Source organism: Sebastes umbrosus, chromosome 5 (genome assembly GCF_015220745.1).
Source record: "Sebastes umbrosus isolate fSebUmb1 chromosome 5, fSebUmb1.pri, whole genome shotgun sequence".
NCBI lineage: Eukaryota > Metazoa > Chordata > Actinopteri > Perciformes > Sebastidae > Sebastes > Sebastes umbrosus.
Window position 1 is genome coordinate 20,385,192 of NC_051273.1, and position 17,494 is coordinate 20,402,685.

Below are 17,494 nucleotides of genomic sequence, written 5' to 3' on the forward strand. Positions count from 1 at the left end.
TGGGTCCTCTTCATAGAGTCCGCCATGTTGCTTTGCCATGTTTCTACAGTAGCCCAGAATGGACAAACCAAACACGAGAGAGCCTTTCGCGGTTTTGTGTTACCTGAAGGCCACTGTAGTTCTCCGACACGCTTATGAAGCTGATGTAACGTGAGCTGCAGAGTGCAAAACCGTGGTACCGACAGCCGCCGTTTGACTTGCGTTGCTCCTACAGTAGTGTTATTATGGTAAGGACGGCCTCTGAGCGAGGCGAACGGCGTTAACACGGTTTAAATCTCGGCGGCTCACGTTACCGCAGTCTTTGACAGGGAGGAGTGAGCAGAGGGGTGCTCAGTTGGTTGCAATCTGCAACCAAACCACTAGATGTCGCCAAATCCTACACACTGTCCCTTTAAACAGTGATCATTTCCTTTATTTAAATACAAAAATTCAAAATATTGAACTCAAACCATCATGTATTTACCCTGAATCAACTGTGAAATCAATAGTTTTACAAATTCTTTCTGAAATGTCAGCGCAGAACATCCACAAAACAAATAAAGCTGAAACTGTTGGAATTCATGCAATGTGACTCTTTAGCAGTGGTGCACTGCTGCATGGAATACAAATTGAGACTTTTATAATGTGTAACATGAAAGCCCAGCAATCTTACGACATCCACTACACCATTATGATCTGTTTCCTGTTCAAATTTAGGAAATCGTCAACTTTAACTGCCGTAAGCTGGTGGCCTCCATGCCGCTGTTTGCCAACGCTGATCCCAACTTTGTGACAGCCATGCTGACCAAACTGAGATTTGAGGTGTTCCAGCCTGTAGACTACATCATCAGAGAGGGCACCATCGGTAAGAAGATGTACTTCATCCAGCACGGGGTGGTCAGCGTCCTGACCAAAGGGAGCCTCGGCATGAAGTTGATGGACGGCTCTTACTTTGGAGGTATGTCACTGTCTTTGTCACTGTGGGATCATCAGTTACTGCCCTATTCTGTTTTTTAAATTCTACTATTCATTGAGCCTCGTGCAAGAACATTGTCTTACTTTTTTTTCGTACCGCGGGCTCGTACGAGTGCGCCACATCAGATTCAGGAAACGCTCCTAACTTCAGATAACCGTTTAAATGACCTGCGTAAACATGATGAATGCCACCTGTGCGTAAATGAACGCACGGTCATGAGAATTGTAAATTAGCACAATTAATTCTCCCCATGATAATATATAAGGCTACTAGGGCTGTCAAAGTTAATGTGATAATAACGCAAATTTGTTTTAACACCACTAATTTCTTTAACGCATTAACGCAACCTGTTTATTTTTAGGTTGTAGTGGGCTTTTACAGCTAGCATGAAGATACTAGTATGTTATGAAACTAGAAAGCATAATGAATCCATTGGTACCAAACATGTCATACTAGCTTGTCAGGGAGAAATAATAACGCTCCAAACTTGAGCTAAATTTTGGTTAAGAAAAACTGTAATAGGCATTTTCAAAGGGGTCCCTTGACCTCTGACCTCAAGATATGTGAATGAAAATGGGTTCTATGGGTACCCACGAGTCTCCCCTTTACAGACATGCCCACTTTATGATAATCACATGCAGTATGGGGCAAGTCATAGTCAAGTCAGCACACTGACAGCTGTTGTTGCCTGTTGGGCTTCAATTTGCCATGTTATGATTTGAGCATATTTTTTATGCTAAATGCAGTACCTGTGAGGGTTTCTGGATGATATTTGTCGTTGTTTTGTGTTGTTAATTGATTTCCAGTTATAAATATATACATACATTTGCATGAAAAAGGCATGTTTGTCCACTTCCATGTTGATAAACGTATTAAATACTTGACAAATCTCTGTTTAAGGTACATTTTGAACAGATAAAAAATGTGTGATTCATTTGTGATTAATCGGGATGAAATATTTTAATCGATTGACAGCCCTAGTGACGTACCTAAGTGAAAATTCAAAATATGAGAAAATTGGTGAATGCGACCAGCTTGTTCAAGCCACTTAAGAACGAATCTGTTCATATGAGCAGTTCTTGCATGGGGCCCATTGTTTTCCATTTTTTTCTAGTCTACAGTAATATCAGATGTGTGTTTACTATTTAAATAATAATTATAGCAACAAGCAGTTAAAGAAAAAAAAACAGAAAGACCCTGACATTTTACTTGGACTTGTTGTGCAGTCTTGCCTCACAGCCACTGTCCCACTTTCCCAGTCTGTTGTTCCTCTGTGGCTGTTTAGAAACATGTGGTGCCTGTGTTGCTCTCGCCACCCATAAACCCACACAGGCACGCACAAACACACTCCCACGCACTTCTTTAAGTCTCGTGGGTTGATGGTTTGGGCTGCATTTTTTTTAAACATCCGGTGCCCTCTGCAGCAGACCAGAGTTCACTGGCAGGAATGTTGATGTGCCAGCTGCTCAGGACGCTGTTGGAGTGGCACATACACATCACGCATCTAGTTAATAACAGCTAATTAGCACAGCACAACGGCGATGACGGGGCCGTTTGTAATGTCAGGCATAGATTGTTCAGAGCCGTCGCTAACACCAGGGGGGAAATCACAGGTCTCTCTTCATACACTAGACCAGCAGTGGGCTGGTCTGGTCTGGAGGGACAACATGGTTTAACCACCGCAGTGTGTTTGTGGTAAAATCTCTCAATTAGTCAGTAGCAGTAAGTAGATGGTGAGGTCAGGCCAAACATGGGACTTTGCCCCAATTGATATTTTTAGATTTTAGCTGTGTTTAGATAAGTGATTGGAAACATCAGGTCCCAGATCTGCGCTTTATGATGTTGTTGTTGTCTATGGCTGCAAATGCGGCTGAGTCTGCAGCTTAGCCTTTGTTTTGTTTTTTGTTTTTGTTTTTTTATAACTGCTGTCCGACAGAATAATGCACCACTTGTTCAGCCATCACATGACTTAGCATTTATTCATTTAAAGGTTCCATATTGTAAAAAGTGAGATTTTCATGTCTTTTATATTATAAAGCAGGTTTAAGTGCTATATAAATACTGTTAAACTCTCAAAACACTCACTCTATGGAGAAATACACACAGCCCGTATTCAGAAATTGTTCGTTTGAAACAAGCCGTTAGGATTTCTGCCCATTTGTGATGTCACAAATATACAATATTTAGATCATTACACGGTTTTAAACATAAACATTCTAAATGTGTCCCAGTTTACTTCCTGTTGCAGTGTATGTAAATAACATCAGCTGACAGGAAGTAAACATGGACCCAAACTGTTGCTTAGCAACGCAATTCCGTTGAAATGCACTAAAAAGGAAAGTTTAAAACGGAGAGTAAATACAGGTATATTCAGGCTGAGGAAAATAAAGTTTTTTTTAACATTACATCATGTAAACATGTTCTAGTAGAAACACAAAATACAAGTATGAACCTGAAAATGAGCACGATATGGGACCTTCAAGGTGCTAAATGTGAAGATTGGGAGCATTTCTTTTGCCTCTGCACAGCTCTCAACATGGCGACGGCTTGCAGCTAACGGTGCTAACAGTGAAAACAGCGGCAACAGATAACCTGAGGGGAAACCGGGGGGGTTGGCGCTACGCTTCCACAAGTTGTTTGATGCTGGTGCAGGAATGAGTCCTAAAGCCCGAAAATGAGTTAGCATTTCAGCACTTCCGGTTCCCTCGTCTCCTACTCTTTGGATTTTTTGAATGGGTTTTTGGTTAAGCTCGTGAATTTTGAAGTCTTTGTGTCTTAAAAAAGGCGGTTTCTAACAAGTGGCTGAATGAGAACATAAAAACGTCATCACGCCAACTTGTCTGCCTTTACAGCCTTGATGTGTATACTCTTATTCATGCGACCGTGATGTAGTTTAGCCTACTTAAAGCCTAACGTTAGCTTTTTACTTCTGGCGATTGCATTTACACTTCAAAAATCATAAAAGTGGTGTTCATTTATGAAGATTATCTTGCTGAACAAAACGTGTAAGTATCATAATTGTTTGTTTGCCACAGAGCTTATTTTCTGCAATAATCCAAAACCCAATGGAAAAATCCCATTGGCTTTTCGTCGAATAGAGAACCTTTAAATAACTGCTTGATGCTAAATTGGGTTTGTTGAAAATATTGGAAACTGAGTTTTTCACAGCCTGACTATCAGTGCTGCTGTTGTGACTGTCTGAACTGCCAAAGCTTTCACAATATGTTGCCTCATTGTCACTTTTAATTCTTGTAATTAGAATCATTTATTTTAATAATAGTGCAGATGGAGGGGCTTATGTAGTTAACTGACTATCTATGAACTGGCACACATTTTCAGAATCTAAAAGATGAGAATAAGGGATAGAATATGTTTCTATGGGTACCAGAAACCCCTGTGAACATATCAGGCAATAAAAACTGTAAAAGATCATTTTGGACATTATATTTTCTGCTAATGGCAACTTGAAAATGTTAAGACAGCCATTATCCCAAATAGTGCTAGGAATATTCAAACACTGCTAAATCACTACTACCCATCCAGGATTTCTCTGTATTTTTCATCATATTTGAAGATGACAGTCGTCCTATCCACAAGCTCCTAATGGTTACCCAGCGGTTTGAACAGCTTTTTAATGCAGCTCCGGTGGTTTTCATTAGAATATTATTCTCTCCCAGCACATCCCGCTAATGATGCTAGCAATATGTAAATGGTCGTGTTACTGTACGTATAAGCAGAAAGATCCCAAGTGACAATTTATGAAAGGACGTCTGGGGCTTCTTGTGGATTCTGAGACGAGTCTTTCCACAACTCTTTCAAAAAACTGGAGCATCTGTAATGCTTAAAACAACATTCATTTCTCAAACATGACTGTATTTAAGAAAGAAAACTCAGAAACTTACTAATTTTGACTACGCTGTATATTCAGAATCTCCACATTTATAAATAGACGGAGTAATACCACGACTATGTGTCATAATCGTGTCTAGAGGAGTTCATACGGTACATCATCCTACAGCTTTTACTTCCATTTAAGCAGCTGACCATGAGGAGAATAACCACCAACGTACAGTATAAGCAGCAGAGCGTCAACCTATCTTGCGTAAGCTATTAATCATTAATCTACAGAGGAGCTATAAATCCTTTATCAGATAGGCAGAAAACAATCAAGGTCACAGTTTTAATAATCCCTGAATAAACGTTGCTGTATCCTGACTCATAGTCAGTGAATGTATGTGGGTGTATGTGAATGTACTGTATGTACAGTATCTGTAACTGTAGATAGAGATGCAGGAGAGGACACACTGAGAATGTCTGGCAGCATCCTCTTAAAAGGAGACATTTCGGGAAATACACTTATTTGCTTTCTTATCGAGATATAGATGTCCTCTAATGGAGTGTTTCCCAAACCTTTTTTTCTGGGAACTCACAAAAATAACAAACCATTGCGGCCTAATTCACAATAGGCCTTATCTATAAATTGCGATAAAAGCAAATTTGTGCGTAAATGAATGTTCCTGACCAATTTTACTGCCGTTTCCGCAAAAACTCATATTATCTTCAATAGGTAAACCAGCCGTTCAAAGAGAGGGAGAAGAGATATACGTTTGATAAATCACAACTTCATTTCATGCATGTGTTATTGAAAACACAAACATGATAAATACTTTATAAATGAGACCAAATAAATGCATTTAGGCAGAGTTAACAGACTCTTGATTTTCCTCTCATCAGTAAAACAAACAGCTTGTGCGCTAGCCTTTCATATTAGATTCAATGTTATAGGTAGGCTACAATTATCAGAACAATACGAAGATTCAGTTCGGTTCAATATTAATCATTTTTCTTTTTTTCTTTCATTTCATTCATTCATTCATTTTTTGCCCCTGCTTGAGTATTTCTTTTTCTTAGCATTCACCATTTCTCTCTCCGTCTCTGAAACCTGTTATCAACACAGTGGCGAGCTCAGCTCAAACCGTGTTGTGTTGTTGTGAGCTGCTCTCTTCCGCCAGGAAACAACATTTGGTGTAGCTGTATTGTTGTACGGAAGGAAACCAGTGCCAGAAACAGTTTGAGATAATGAAAAGGAAAAAAAGTTTGTTATAAATCGGGAGAAATGCAGGAGAATTGTAACCTTGGGAGGAAACCGGGAGAGGGCAATGAAAACGCGAGTCTTCCGGTAAAATCAGGAGGGTTGTCAAGTATGCCTGCGATCCACATGTGGGTCGCGACCCCGTCTTTAGGAATGACTGCTCTAATGAACATTGCACAGTAACTGGTGCTTGTTATATTTTTATGCTTTTTAATGACATGCACATGTTGCGTCAGTGTCTGCATTTTTCTTGAATCCCTCCTGGTTAGTTTGTTTAGTGCAGCGCCCCGTTTGCAGCTGGAGATGCCAGCAGACAGTTACAGTACATTCCTCTATAGTGCCCCTACGCATGTCCTTAATGGAATCTCCTCCAGTTTCGTTATTTTTTCTCCCTTTTCCCACAGAGAGTCAGAGGTCGACCTTTCAGTCAGGAGAAAAAAGGAGGGCATATGGTTGTCAAGACAACAGTCAGCCCCGGCCCATAGAAGAAGAAAGCCAGAGAGATAAAGATACTAGGGGAAAGGGAAGGGGAACAACTGAATGTAATGAAGCTTAGCTGCACATCTCCAAATATAGAGTGTGCTTCCTTCACACAGCTGTCAGCGCTGTAGGAAATACCCAGTTTTACTGTCAGTGGGTCACACTGGCTACAACCTCTGCATGCATGAACCACTTTCATTCTGATCCCACATGTGCTCAAAGCCTAGTCAAATACCAGACTGCTCAACAAATCTCTCCTTATTTATAGTATCTCTGTTCTCTTTTCTCTTTTGTCACCGTCTGACACCCTGAAACCTGCCAGTCTGCCATTTTGTGATCATCTCTTGTCTGCTCTGTCTTTCACCTCACCAGAGATCTGTCTGCTGACCCGTGGCAGACGGACAGCCAGCGTGCGATCGGACACCTACTGCCGCCTGTACTCTCTCTCTGTGGACAATTTCAACGAGGTGCTGGAGGAGTATCCCATGATGAGGAGGGCCTTCGAGACGGTCGCCATCGACAGATTGGACAGGATAGGTAAGACTGCCACCTGGATTGGTAAACTGTACCAGTAAAGTAAGCTTTATTCGATATTGTTTAACAATGAATAACCATATAGCATGATAGTGTTGATTGGTGTGTAGAATGGCTGCTATCCCGGAGATTTCATTCGGTTTAGTTTGATCTGTTTGTTTTGGTTCATTTGGGCAGAAGTGAACAACGCCTTTCAAACTCAGGTGCACACTAATACCGCTTTTTCCACCAAAATTAGCACATATACGCAGGTTTTTAAAACCCGCTAAAAATAGGCGAAAGACTCCTTTCCAATTGCCAGTAGACAAGTTGCCTTTCTGGGTTTTTATTCTGGTGTGTCACACTCAACGTCACTAACGTGCCTTAAAACAAGATTAGTAAACAGTGAAACTGTTACTTTTATTTTGTTTCTGTCGAGTTTAAATGAAGAGTGTTTTGATGATCAGCGAGGTAAAATCACTGTCTCTGTCAATGGAGTCTGGTGGCTTTGAGGAGCGCATATAATGGCTGTTTCTTTTCACATCTAACTCAGTTAATTTAGGGTTTATTTCGATCAAACCAGATTTGGTGATTGCTGGAACAGTGGAAAGACTACTCAAGACTGTTTTGATGAGTTTTATTTTGTTTCTGTCGAGTTTGAATGAAGTGTGTTTCGATGTTCAGTGCGGTAAAATTACTGTTGTCTGTCTGTAGTCTGGTAGCTTTGGTAATTGTATGTTTTGTATATTTGTAAATTATAATAATTGTCCAAATCCCTGTTGATTTTATTTATTATATATTCACTTCAACGCCCATCACACAGCATCGTGCAGGAAAAGGGGCGAAAATTAGCCTGTCCATCTGGGTGTCGTATTTTCATCACACCCGAGCTGATAAATACACCCGAGCCGATAAATACCTGTGACTACTGCAGAGTCATTTGTCCCGGGAATGAATGCCAAAAGCCAGATGTTAGTGGGTGTTAGTGGGTTTTTAGTCCAGTGGGAAACAGCATTATGTTTCTAAACATACATTATTATTCTAAAAGTTAACAAATTCATCTTTCCATCTAGACCTAATTTATGTCTGATTCAGTCACGGATAATTAGCATTACACCTCACCGATAAAAGCCACAGGTACGGTGTCTTCATAAGCCTAACGAGTCATTCATACGATGAGATGAAGCATAAGGAAAATGTATTCATTCATTAACTTGATGTCTCTGTCAAATCACTGCGCTGTCTGACAGCTGTGATTCTCTGTATGAATGATCCTCAGGGAGACGATGTGTGCGGCGGAGGAAAGGAGTCGACAGTGAAAATGTATTCATGGCTGTGAATCATTTATCATGTAGTTTCTTGAGCTCAAAAACTGTCATGGAAATTGAAAGCTTCCCGTGGATATCTGCCATTTTGAAAACGGTTATATAAACATGTGACACTTTGTGAATATCACGGAAGAAACCGCTGATTAATGTCAGTTTTTTGTACCCCTGTATTCTCTAGATGAATTTACTGATTTGTTAAAATGATTGCTCAGCAGCCTTGGGAGCTTCTTGTTAACACAAACATCATCACAATGCAAACAACTTCCCCCTCCCATCATGCCCCCGAAGGTCAGCAGTGCCGCTGACGTCCCCCCTGTCACACGACCACAGGTGTTTACAAAAGCCCCGCATCCGCCACCTGCCAGCTGTTGCCATAGCAGCCAGATTCCACACACAAGCAGCCTTCAGTCAGCCAGCTCACATATTTTGGGGGGGGGAGACTGCCGTGTCTGCTTCACGACCTAACCACCGACCAAATATTCCCACTGGGCTCCATGTGCACTTGATGAATATTAATCACTGATAATGTGGTCTTTTGTTTGGCTTTTTGTAAACAATGTTTGTCAGGAAAAAAGCATCCGGATTAAACACACAGCGGGATAACAGAAGCCATGTTAAGAATCTGAAATGTAAAATAATAACACAAGCTTTGTTCCTTTCAAGGGTAAAGAGTGATAGTTGGATGCATCTCCATAAGAACCTCATTTTAAAAGCCAGTGCAATCTAATGCTTCAAATATCAATCAAATCTTTAAGTTCCAGGATTTTTTAGGTGAGTATCTGTGACCAGGAGTCACAGTCATTTAGGATCAGTTCAGCCTGACAGACCATAATTACTCACATTTTTGACGGAACCAGGCTTTCTCTAGCAGCCATTCATTCATTTTTTATGAAAACAGTCTTTGACCTGTGAGCCATTCCTACATACAGTAGATCCCTTGGCCATTCTCTTCGTACCATTAATGCATCACATTGTCAACACAGTGTCACATAAGATCAGCAGAAGAAGATTTAAGGGGGAATGTGGGTGGTACTTGATAATGAATAGCAGAGTCTGAAATTAGCACCCGCCAAATGCGGGTAAATTGTTGGCATTGGCGGGTAAAATTGTCAGGCCATCCGCCACTTTGGCAGGCAAGGAAAATGCACACCCGAAAGTATGTTATGTCCAAAATGATAATCACGATTATTTTGATCAATATTGAGATTATTTATCATTGATTTTAGGGATTAAATATTTTTAGTGCACTTTCACGTATGAAATAAACAGAACAATGCTTTCACTTCCACATTGTGCTACATTCCTGCTAATTAACAGATCTTTGCATCATGAATTCAGTGCATTTTCGTTTTGCCCGTCTGCTCTCTGTTAAAACGAGTAATATACAGTGTATTACTCTTCTACTCTGGAGTGCTTGCTCGTGGGCGATCTCATGTTGGGTCTCTAAATTATAGAGTACGGTCTCGACCTGCTCTATATGAAAAGTGTCTTAAGATAACTTCTGTTATGATTTGACGCTATATATATAAAAAAAAAAAAAAATTGAAATAAATTGAATTTACCATACATGTAGTCTTTTATGGAAATATATCGAACATTGAATGACAACATTATTCACATTAGATGAGGTCTAAATTATGTAAATATTATTCCTTCATTTAGTGCATAGATTTCAAACGTTTTGTCTGAGTGGTAGACAAAAAAAACCCTGAAAAAAGTTATTTTCAGACCCTGATGAATAGGTGCAACTGATGTGTGAGTTCTGCAAAAGAGGCATCTTCATCTTAACAACTGCTTCAATGTCTTGTAGGCTCTGACCTCTAAAAGGCTTCATAACCCCCGATGAAGTTCTGCATTTGCACCTGAGACAACTCATGTGCCCGCCTCCCTATCAAGTTGTTGCTTGCCCTGTTCCCTTGCCAGCTAACCCTAAAGTGCCATCAGCGAGTTATTGTGCTATTTGCCATCCATGATTCAACAAGATGGACACTGGGATTGTGCTACCAGGCTGTTTCTTTCTTCCCTAGCGCATCTACAAGGAAGACCTAGTAGTGCTCCTTGAGGAAGAACTTTCAATGTTACATCTGGGATTTTCCAGGCTGCAGCACAGCAAATGGGGATTGTTCTTCCTCCTCCTTCTAAACCCTGAGAGGGGACATCGTCACCAAGCCTTGATGTGTGTTTTTCGGTCCACAGATGGAACTCATACAACATGCCAGGAGGGCACAGCAGTCACCACAGTCTGAATCTGCCTCCTCCCGTCTCTCCTTCTGGTCAGGCAGCTGTCTGTGTCAGAGAGGAACAAGTTCATCACCAGCCTTTTTAACCTCACTCAGGCTGTTGAACTGACTAACAGCCTAACTTTCTCGCCAGCTCTCTAGAGACCGCCTGCTGCATCAGAGAACCAAACTGACAGAGACAATAATGCAGAAGAGATGTATGCGCTACTGAAGTTGCCCAAAGGCACACGCACACTTCTCTACATGCCCATCTCCTATGAGTCCCTCTTTGTCCCTGAAGTACAGCAGATGGTGGCTCATCTGGAAGCAGCTGCTGGAATCTTGTCTTTGGTCCCAATTTTCCTCCCTTGCAGCATTTGTTGGGGAGAGAGCGGCACTGTGACTGGCCTTTAGCATCGACACCATCATTGGCTGGCTGCTCCAGAATTTTCCAACATTTCAGCCCTTCCATGAGCAAGCCTGGGTAAAGGCGCTGACGCACCAACGTCGGCCAATTTTGGGCGGTTGGTGAGCTTCTGTGGCCCTAGTTTTTGCGGTGTGTCCTGCATCGTCAGCTTTTTGGCCGATTCAGCATGTTTAACCGGCTGCGGAGCTCGGTGGTGAGAGAAATCACTCCGATTGGCTGTTCAGCTTAAACGAATCAGTGCACGAGAAGAGAAACGGATGTGAGGAAAGCAAGCCAACAAGTAAAGTCAAGAGGACAAACACAGAAGGCTCTTCTCATTTTTCATCTTCATCTCATCTGATCATTCCAATACACGGATATTTTCACAACAACATGGCCATCTCGAATGAAGCTAAGTGGTGAGTGAGAGTGGCATGAAAATGGCCAGCAAACGCTACTTTGTTTCATGTACGTATCTCAACAACGGCTTGTATGTCTGCCGTCCTCGGTCTTCTGGTTTCCCTTTTTGAATGATGAATACAGACTACCGCCATTACCGACTCTGGTGTGGAGAGTTATTTCATGTCACGCAGGCACAGAACGTACGTGGTAGTTGGCCGTTAGCTGTAGTCTTTGCGGTGTGTTCAAGTGCAACTTTTTGGCCAAACACAGGCAACGTGAAGCGACAGAACATTTGGCATTCGTCGCCGCTAGTTCTTTTATGTCGGTTTGGTGTGTCTGGGCCTTAAAGTCAGAGTGCCAACCCTATCCGTTTTGCAGAAAATCCAGTAAAAATTGGATGAAACGGGTTGTTGCTAAACAAAATACAGCATCCTTCAAGTAAAAAACTATACTTCTCCTACTTCATCGTCTGAACCTCAGCCTTGTTCAGCTGTGGAGAGGTTAATATGCATCGAACACTGAGAGGCACCCCACCTGATTTAACTTTCTCCTCTTCTCTTTAACTGATTAAGGAAAACAGCTGACATATTGAGGGTGTGTTTGCCTCAACTTGCCATTAGTTACCTTTCTTCTTACATGTGAAAGCGATTGATTGACTGGTGAGAAAGAATCTTTCCCTAAATAGGCTCCTTCTGTCTTTTCATTAAGAGGAGAGATGTCTCTGTTTACCTCCCCCATCACACTTCCCGGTCATTACGTCAGAGAGGAGGAACTTGTAAATCTAACTCTCCGCAGGTTTCAGACACAGCAGTCTCTAACACACTCATCTTACTTACCTGACAGCGGTGAGGACCCAGGGGGTTTGAACCTCACCACTTTGTGACGCACACACTGCTTTCTTTCTCCGGGAACAGGCCGCGATGAACCGTGTGAGATCAGATGTGATGATTCTCTCACACTCTTTCCTGCTGTGACGTCTCTATGTAGCATTGCTCTGCCTGGCTGTAGCCGTGCACCCTGCTTTTTACAGGACTAAGTGGGATTCTACAATTCAATTCAATTTGACATTTACCTGCAGAAACTTTTCAGAATTGCTGTTTTTGTTTTAAAGGGTAACTTCAGTATTTTCCAACCTGGACCCTATTTTCCCATGTTTTTATGGAAGTTTTATTTATTGATTTAATGTAAAAGGGACCATGTACAACATAAATGTTCCCATTTGATGTGACCAGATTATAGCTTTAAGCTGTTTGCATCTGTAACTGTGACTAATAGGGACAACAATTTTTTAAATTGGAAGGAGAACGCTGCAGACAGCAGACGCTAAACAGGCTGCAATGTAATTGCCTGGGGCAACTCCTCACCCTCAGTTTACGTCCACTAAAAGTGATTGTTTTTGCCACTGACAGGCTCAGATTGTTATTATAAGTGTCTGCCAACATAATGGAAAGTACCCTACAGAGAAATAAAACCTTTTTCTTACCTTTCACTTTCTGTTTGTTACTGTGTGTCTCACTCGGAGAAGTCTCGTTCTGATATCTCAACATTGCATCAACATTGTCGAAATCATCGAAATAATCAGCCACGACATTGAAAATCTTTTAGGTAACACAAAGCTACGCTTTCTGTACTGCAACACAACAAACCCTGATAACACCGGGACTCCTCTCTCCAACTCTCACTCACATTTCCACCGTTTTCTTCCGGCAACAAGTCACACAACACAATATCAAACAGAAAGCGAAAGGTAAGAACGGACGGCAGCAAAATGGTGAGTGAGAGTGGTGTGAAAATGGTCGTCAAACGGCGCTTTGTCTCATGTACGTATCATCACAACGGCTTGTATATCCACAGTCCTTTTGAATGATGAATACAGACTACCACCGCCTGCTCGTGTGGAGAGTTATTTCCTCTCATGCAAGTGCAGAACGTATATGCTAACTGGCTGTTGGCTGTAGCGACTGCTCAAGCATGTGATTTATTGTCACCACGATCACGGCTGAGATGATAATGTCTCTATTTGGCCTTGCGTCACCTCCAATACGGCGTGCAACGGGGAGCATCTCCCATTATAGCCAAGTATTCAAGCTGCAAGCTTGCTGCTCCCACCATCTAATTCAGCGGAAGGTGCATCAGTTGTCTCTGGTGCTGCAGACTTGTGGGGGGTTAAGCAAAACTGAGACTTGAGTTGGAGTTACATCCAGATAATTTTCTCCTGGAAGGCCAATGCATGCCGAGCATCAGCCATGTACAAGTACACCCAGACTCACACGAGCATATTCATCATCAGAGGCAAAAATAATCCAATGCTTTGGCAGCAGACACGCTCTCTCTCTCTCTCTCTCTCTCTCTCTCTTGCATTGTCAGCACTGAGGTGACTCTGCAAAAACACTAGCTGGCAAAAACACTTTCCCCATATCCCCATAACAGGGAATCAGTGCAAAATATCAGATGCTCTCTATTTCTCTCTCTATCTGTGTGATTGTGTTTGTCAGTGATGGATTTTGTGTGCGGAGAAAACGGCAGATAGTTCCATATATAGACTACTATATCCAGGAATAGAATAAAGGATAAAGATAAATGGTGAAGCTGTTCTTTTTGTGTCTAGTAAAAAATGACTAAGAATAAGAGAAGGTGTAGGATAATGCCAGGGAACCAGACTTTGCTTGTACAATTATGGCTGTTTTTCTTTTAGCAACGAGTAGCAACTACTTCAGCAACAATTCTTGGGGTGGGCATCTTTCCCTCTCAAGATGATTCGATACACATCTCGATACATGGTCTGCGATACGGTACAAAAACGATACAGTTAACCATGTTAAGGATTCGATACAGTTTGATATAATACATCGATCCGATCCAATCTGGCTCCGATCCAAATTCAGTTTAACTCATTGTGTTAACTTTGACAGCGCTATTTTTGTGTGTGTAGTAGTAAGTATATATATAGCTTAGCCTCCAGCATATAAAACGATCACCTGACACATTTGAATCCCTTTTGTTTATGTGACTCTCCTACCGCTTGTTTCCCCTCTAGTGACAGCCTGCTTGCATGCATGACGGCTAACGTTAGACTGCTGCGCTTCGTTCCTCTCTGTCTCTGTATGCAGCAGAGACAGAGATGAGGGGTCAGGTCTCACTGCCTGTCTCTCTCCTTGTAACGTTAATAACACACACGGACAACTCGCTCTCTCTCTTTCCGCTCTCACCACATCCATGTCATACACACACATAACATGTAAAAAGTGGAGCTATTCCTGTCTGTATCGGCTTATGACGGGGGTATCGATTTTTGATCCCCTCAAAATTTGAGTCAGATTCATAATTTTGTATTGATGTAGCCGTATCTAAGACTATTGAATCGAATTCCATCTTTACAGCCCTACTACTTTCTGTCTCCTTGTCATTGCAGGCAAGAAGAACTCAATCCTGATGCACAAAGTTCAGCGTGACCTGAACTCGGGTGTTTTCAACAACCACGAGAACGAGATGATCCAGGAGATCGTTAAATATGATCGGGAGATGGTTCAACAGGTTGATGTGCAACCGCGATCGCGGGCCATGTCCATGACGCCTCCTCTACACGGTGGCATCTTTAGTTCTCCCAGCCATCCCCAGAATTCAGCGATTGCCACTCTTCAGCAGGCCGTAGCCATGAACTTCTGTGCCCCCATGCAAGGGAACACGATGGGAGCGGGGACCCTGCAGTCCCCCAGGATGGTGAGGAGATTCCAGGTGGTGGAAGGTGTGTCCAGCCCTGTTTCAGCCTCTCCACTGCAGTCTCAGCTCCTTGCTTCTGGTGCCTTTGCTCCCGCCCTGTCCAGCCCCCCTGTCCAGAGTCCGCTGGCACTTGGAGGACGGTCGTTCCAGTATGGATGCAGTACCCTGGCTGGTCCCAGCTCAGGCTCCCAGCTTTCTCTAGCCCAGCAGCACATAGTCAGCCCAGCACACCGGCCCAGCACACACAAGAGTACTCATTCCCTGCAAATGGGCAGTTTGAGCCAAGACGCCAGGGCTCTGTCAGCCTCTCAGCCCTCACTGCCTCATGAGGGGGTGCAACCAGGTGCCCCAAGTCCCCCCCAGTCTACACGAGTCTCCTCCACTTCCATTGGACCCCCTCAGACCCCAGCAGGTCACACAGGTGTCTGGAGCGCTATACCACCTCGGGTGGTACTGCCCCACCAAATGACTGTGGGGGCCTTCCCTGTAGCATCCCTGCCCGGTTCTGTGCAGAGTTTTGGTGCCGGTGCGGGAACAGGTCTTGGGGACTCGGGACTACCCAAGAAGGACTCTATAGTGAGCCTTCCTGAGACAGACCACAGCAAAATCAGATCCAGGCTATCCTCAAACTTGTGATCTTAATTGAACTCTTCTGGGGGAGTGACTCAACGAGGGGCTTGACTGCAGGGACACGGGGGGGATTTCTGCTCTTTCTCCTATAGTTCCTCTTCTCTCTTCACTCCGGTTTGACTATCCGAATGTATGAATGTTGAGCGAGTTGCAGCAGGGAGAATCTGAGAGAAGACTGTTCTAACATTAAGTCTGTATGGTGACTTTTCAATCTGCAGCACTGAGATGTTTCTACTCACAGATATAGTAGTTGCACAGTAGAGGTAAAGTAGCATCTCCCCACCTCCTTAATTTACTGTATTTTAAAACACAGTCAACAACATATGGGCATATCTGCTTCACTATCCTCTCGTTCACCTCACTTAATGCAAACTTGGGGTCGGATGGGACTAAAAGAAAATCAGGGACCTGCTTCAGATATCAGAAGTTGGCACTTTAATGGGGTTTAACTACTGTATGTACCACATTGTGTCAGTAGGCTGGCTGTAAAATGGTGCCTTCAAATGAGCTTGTGTTTACAACATGGGAAGTCGTGTACACAATATGCTTGGCGTTCAAGTCGTGAGAACACCGCTGCTACGCAACGGCAATATTAACGTTACTATTGGCGTCTAGAAGCCACAGAGGCTAACAATTTAGCAAGCTAGCAAGCGGGTAACGTAATGCAGGAAATGCAAACCCATGATGACAGAGGAAAAAGATGAGGCCGTTGGGAATATCAACATTTTCCTCAGACGTATTATAAATTACGGAGAGAAAAACAATAAACGACTAAAATTACAATGTATTAACTTATTATGCACCGAAAAATGAACTTCCAAGGCCTCCGCCATTTCTGAGAATGTCAACAAACACGTCACAACTCGTGAACTCTGAGCTTTCAGAAACTTTCCACTTAGGAGATCGTGAATATCACAAGAGGGGGAGCGTTCATATGGACTCTTCTCGTGAACACGGTAAACGCGACCCCATTTGAAGGCACCAAAATCTATGAGGGGTGGAAGTAACAAAAATGAACTGATCAAAATAGAGGTGATGAAAACGCATGTGAATTGAACAGCCGTAAAAATTAAAAATAGAGTGATAAATTATCAAGTGATTTGATTCATTTAAAGCTGATTTGACTAAAACAGTCGTGATATGCTGAAAACAGAGCCATGTTTCATCATTTTCACCATCTTACATTCATCAAACACAACACATTGCCATTTATTATTTAAGGAAAGTGGCCTCCTGGGTGAATTGTGTGCTGTAAACGATAAATGTCAGGTGGGTGTTGTGAATGATGAATGGTCGATAGTTGATTATCAGAGCGACACTGTTTCAAATAAAATGTCAATCAAGTTTATCAGACCAAATGACTATTTATCACTCTATTTTTCATTTCATTTTCATAACTTCCCTTTTCTTCAATTATTTTCTGTTACTTCCACCCATGAGGCCACTTTCCTTAAATGATCAATTTTGTGTTGTGAATGACGAATATAAGATGGTGAAAATGATGAAACGTGGCTCTGTTTTCATCTTATCACGACTGTTTCAGTCAAATCAGCTTTAAATTAATTAAATCACTTGATACTTTATCTCTCCATTTTTCATTTCACATCCATTTGTATGCCTCCATTTTTCAGTTCCCTTCACGTGCATTATTATCAGTTCATTTTTGTTACTTCCACCCCTCATAAAAAGACGATCTTCTCACAAAGGCATAATAATGGTTTTCGTAAAAAGTCATAAAAAGTTCGAACA

The 17,494-nt window shown here is 42.3% G+C and overlaps 1 protein-coding gene across 1 annotated transcript in view; it reads left to right on the plus strand.

Annotated features, from left to right (window-relative positions):
- The window catches only part of hcn2b (hyperpolarization activated cyclic nucleotide-gated potassium channel 2b), a 61,126-nt gene extending 44,775 nt beyond the window's left edge, over positions 1–16,351 (plus strand). The window contains exons 6-8 of the mRNA XM_037771010.1: positions 697–937; positions 6,900–7,064; positions 14,808–16,351. Coding sequence (XP_037626938.1) covers positions 697–937; positions 6,900–7,064; positions 14,808–15,751 — 1,350 coding nt within the window. The 3' untranslated portion in view covers positions 15,752–16,351. The remainder of the gene's footprint in view (positions 1–696; positions 938–6,899; positions 7,065–14,807) is intronic.
- The last annotated feature ends 1,143 nt before the right edge of the window (positions 16,352–17,494 follow it).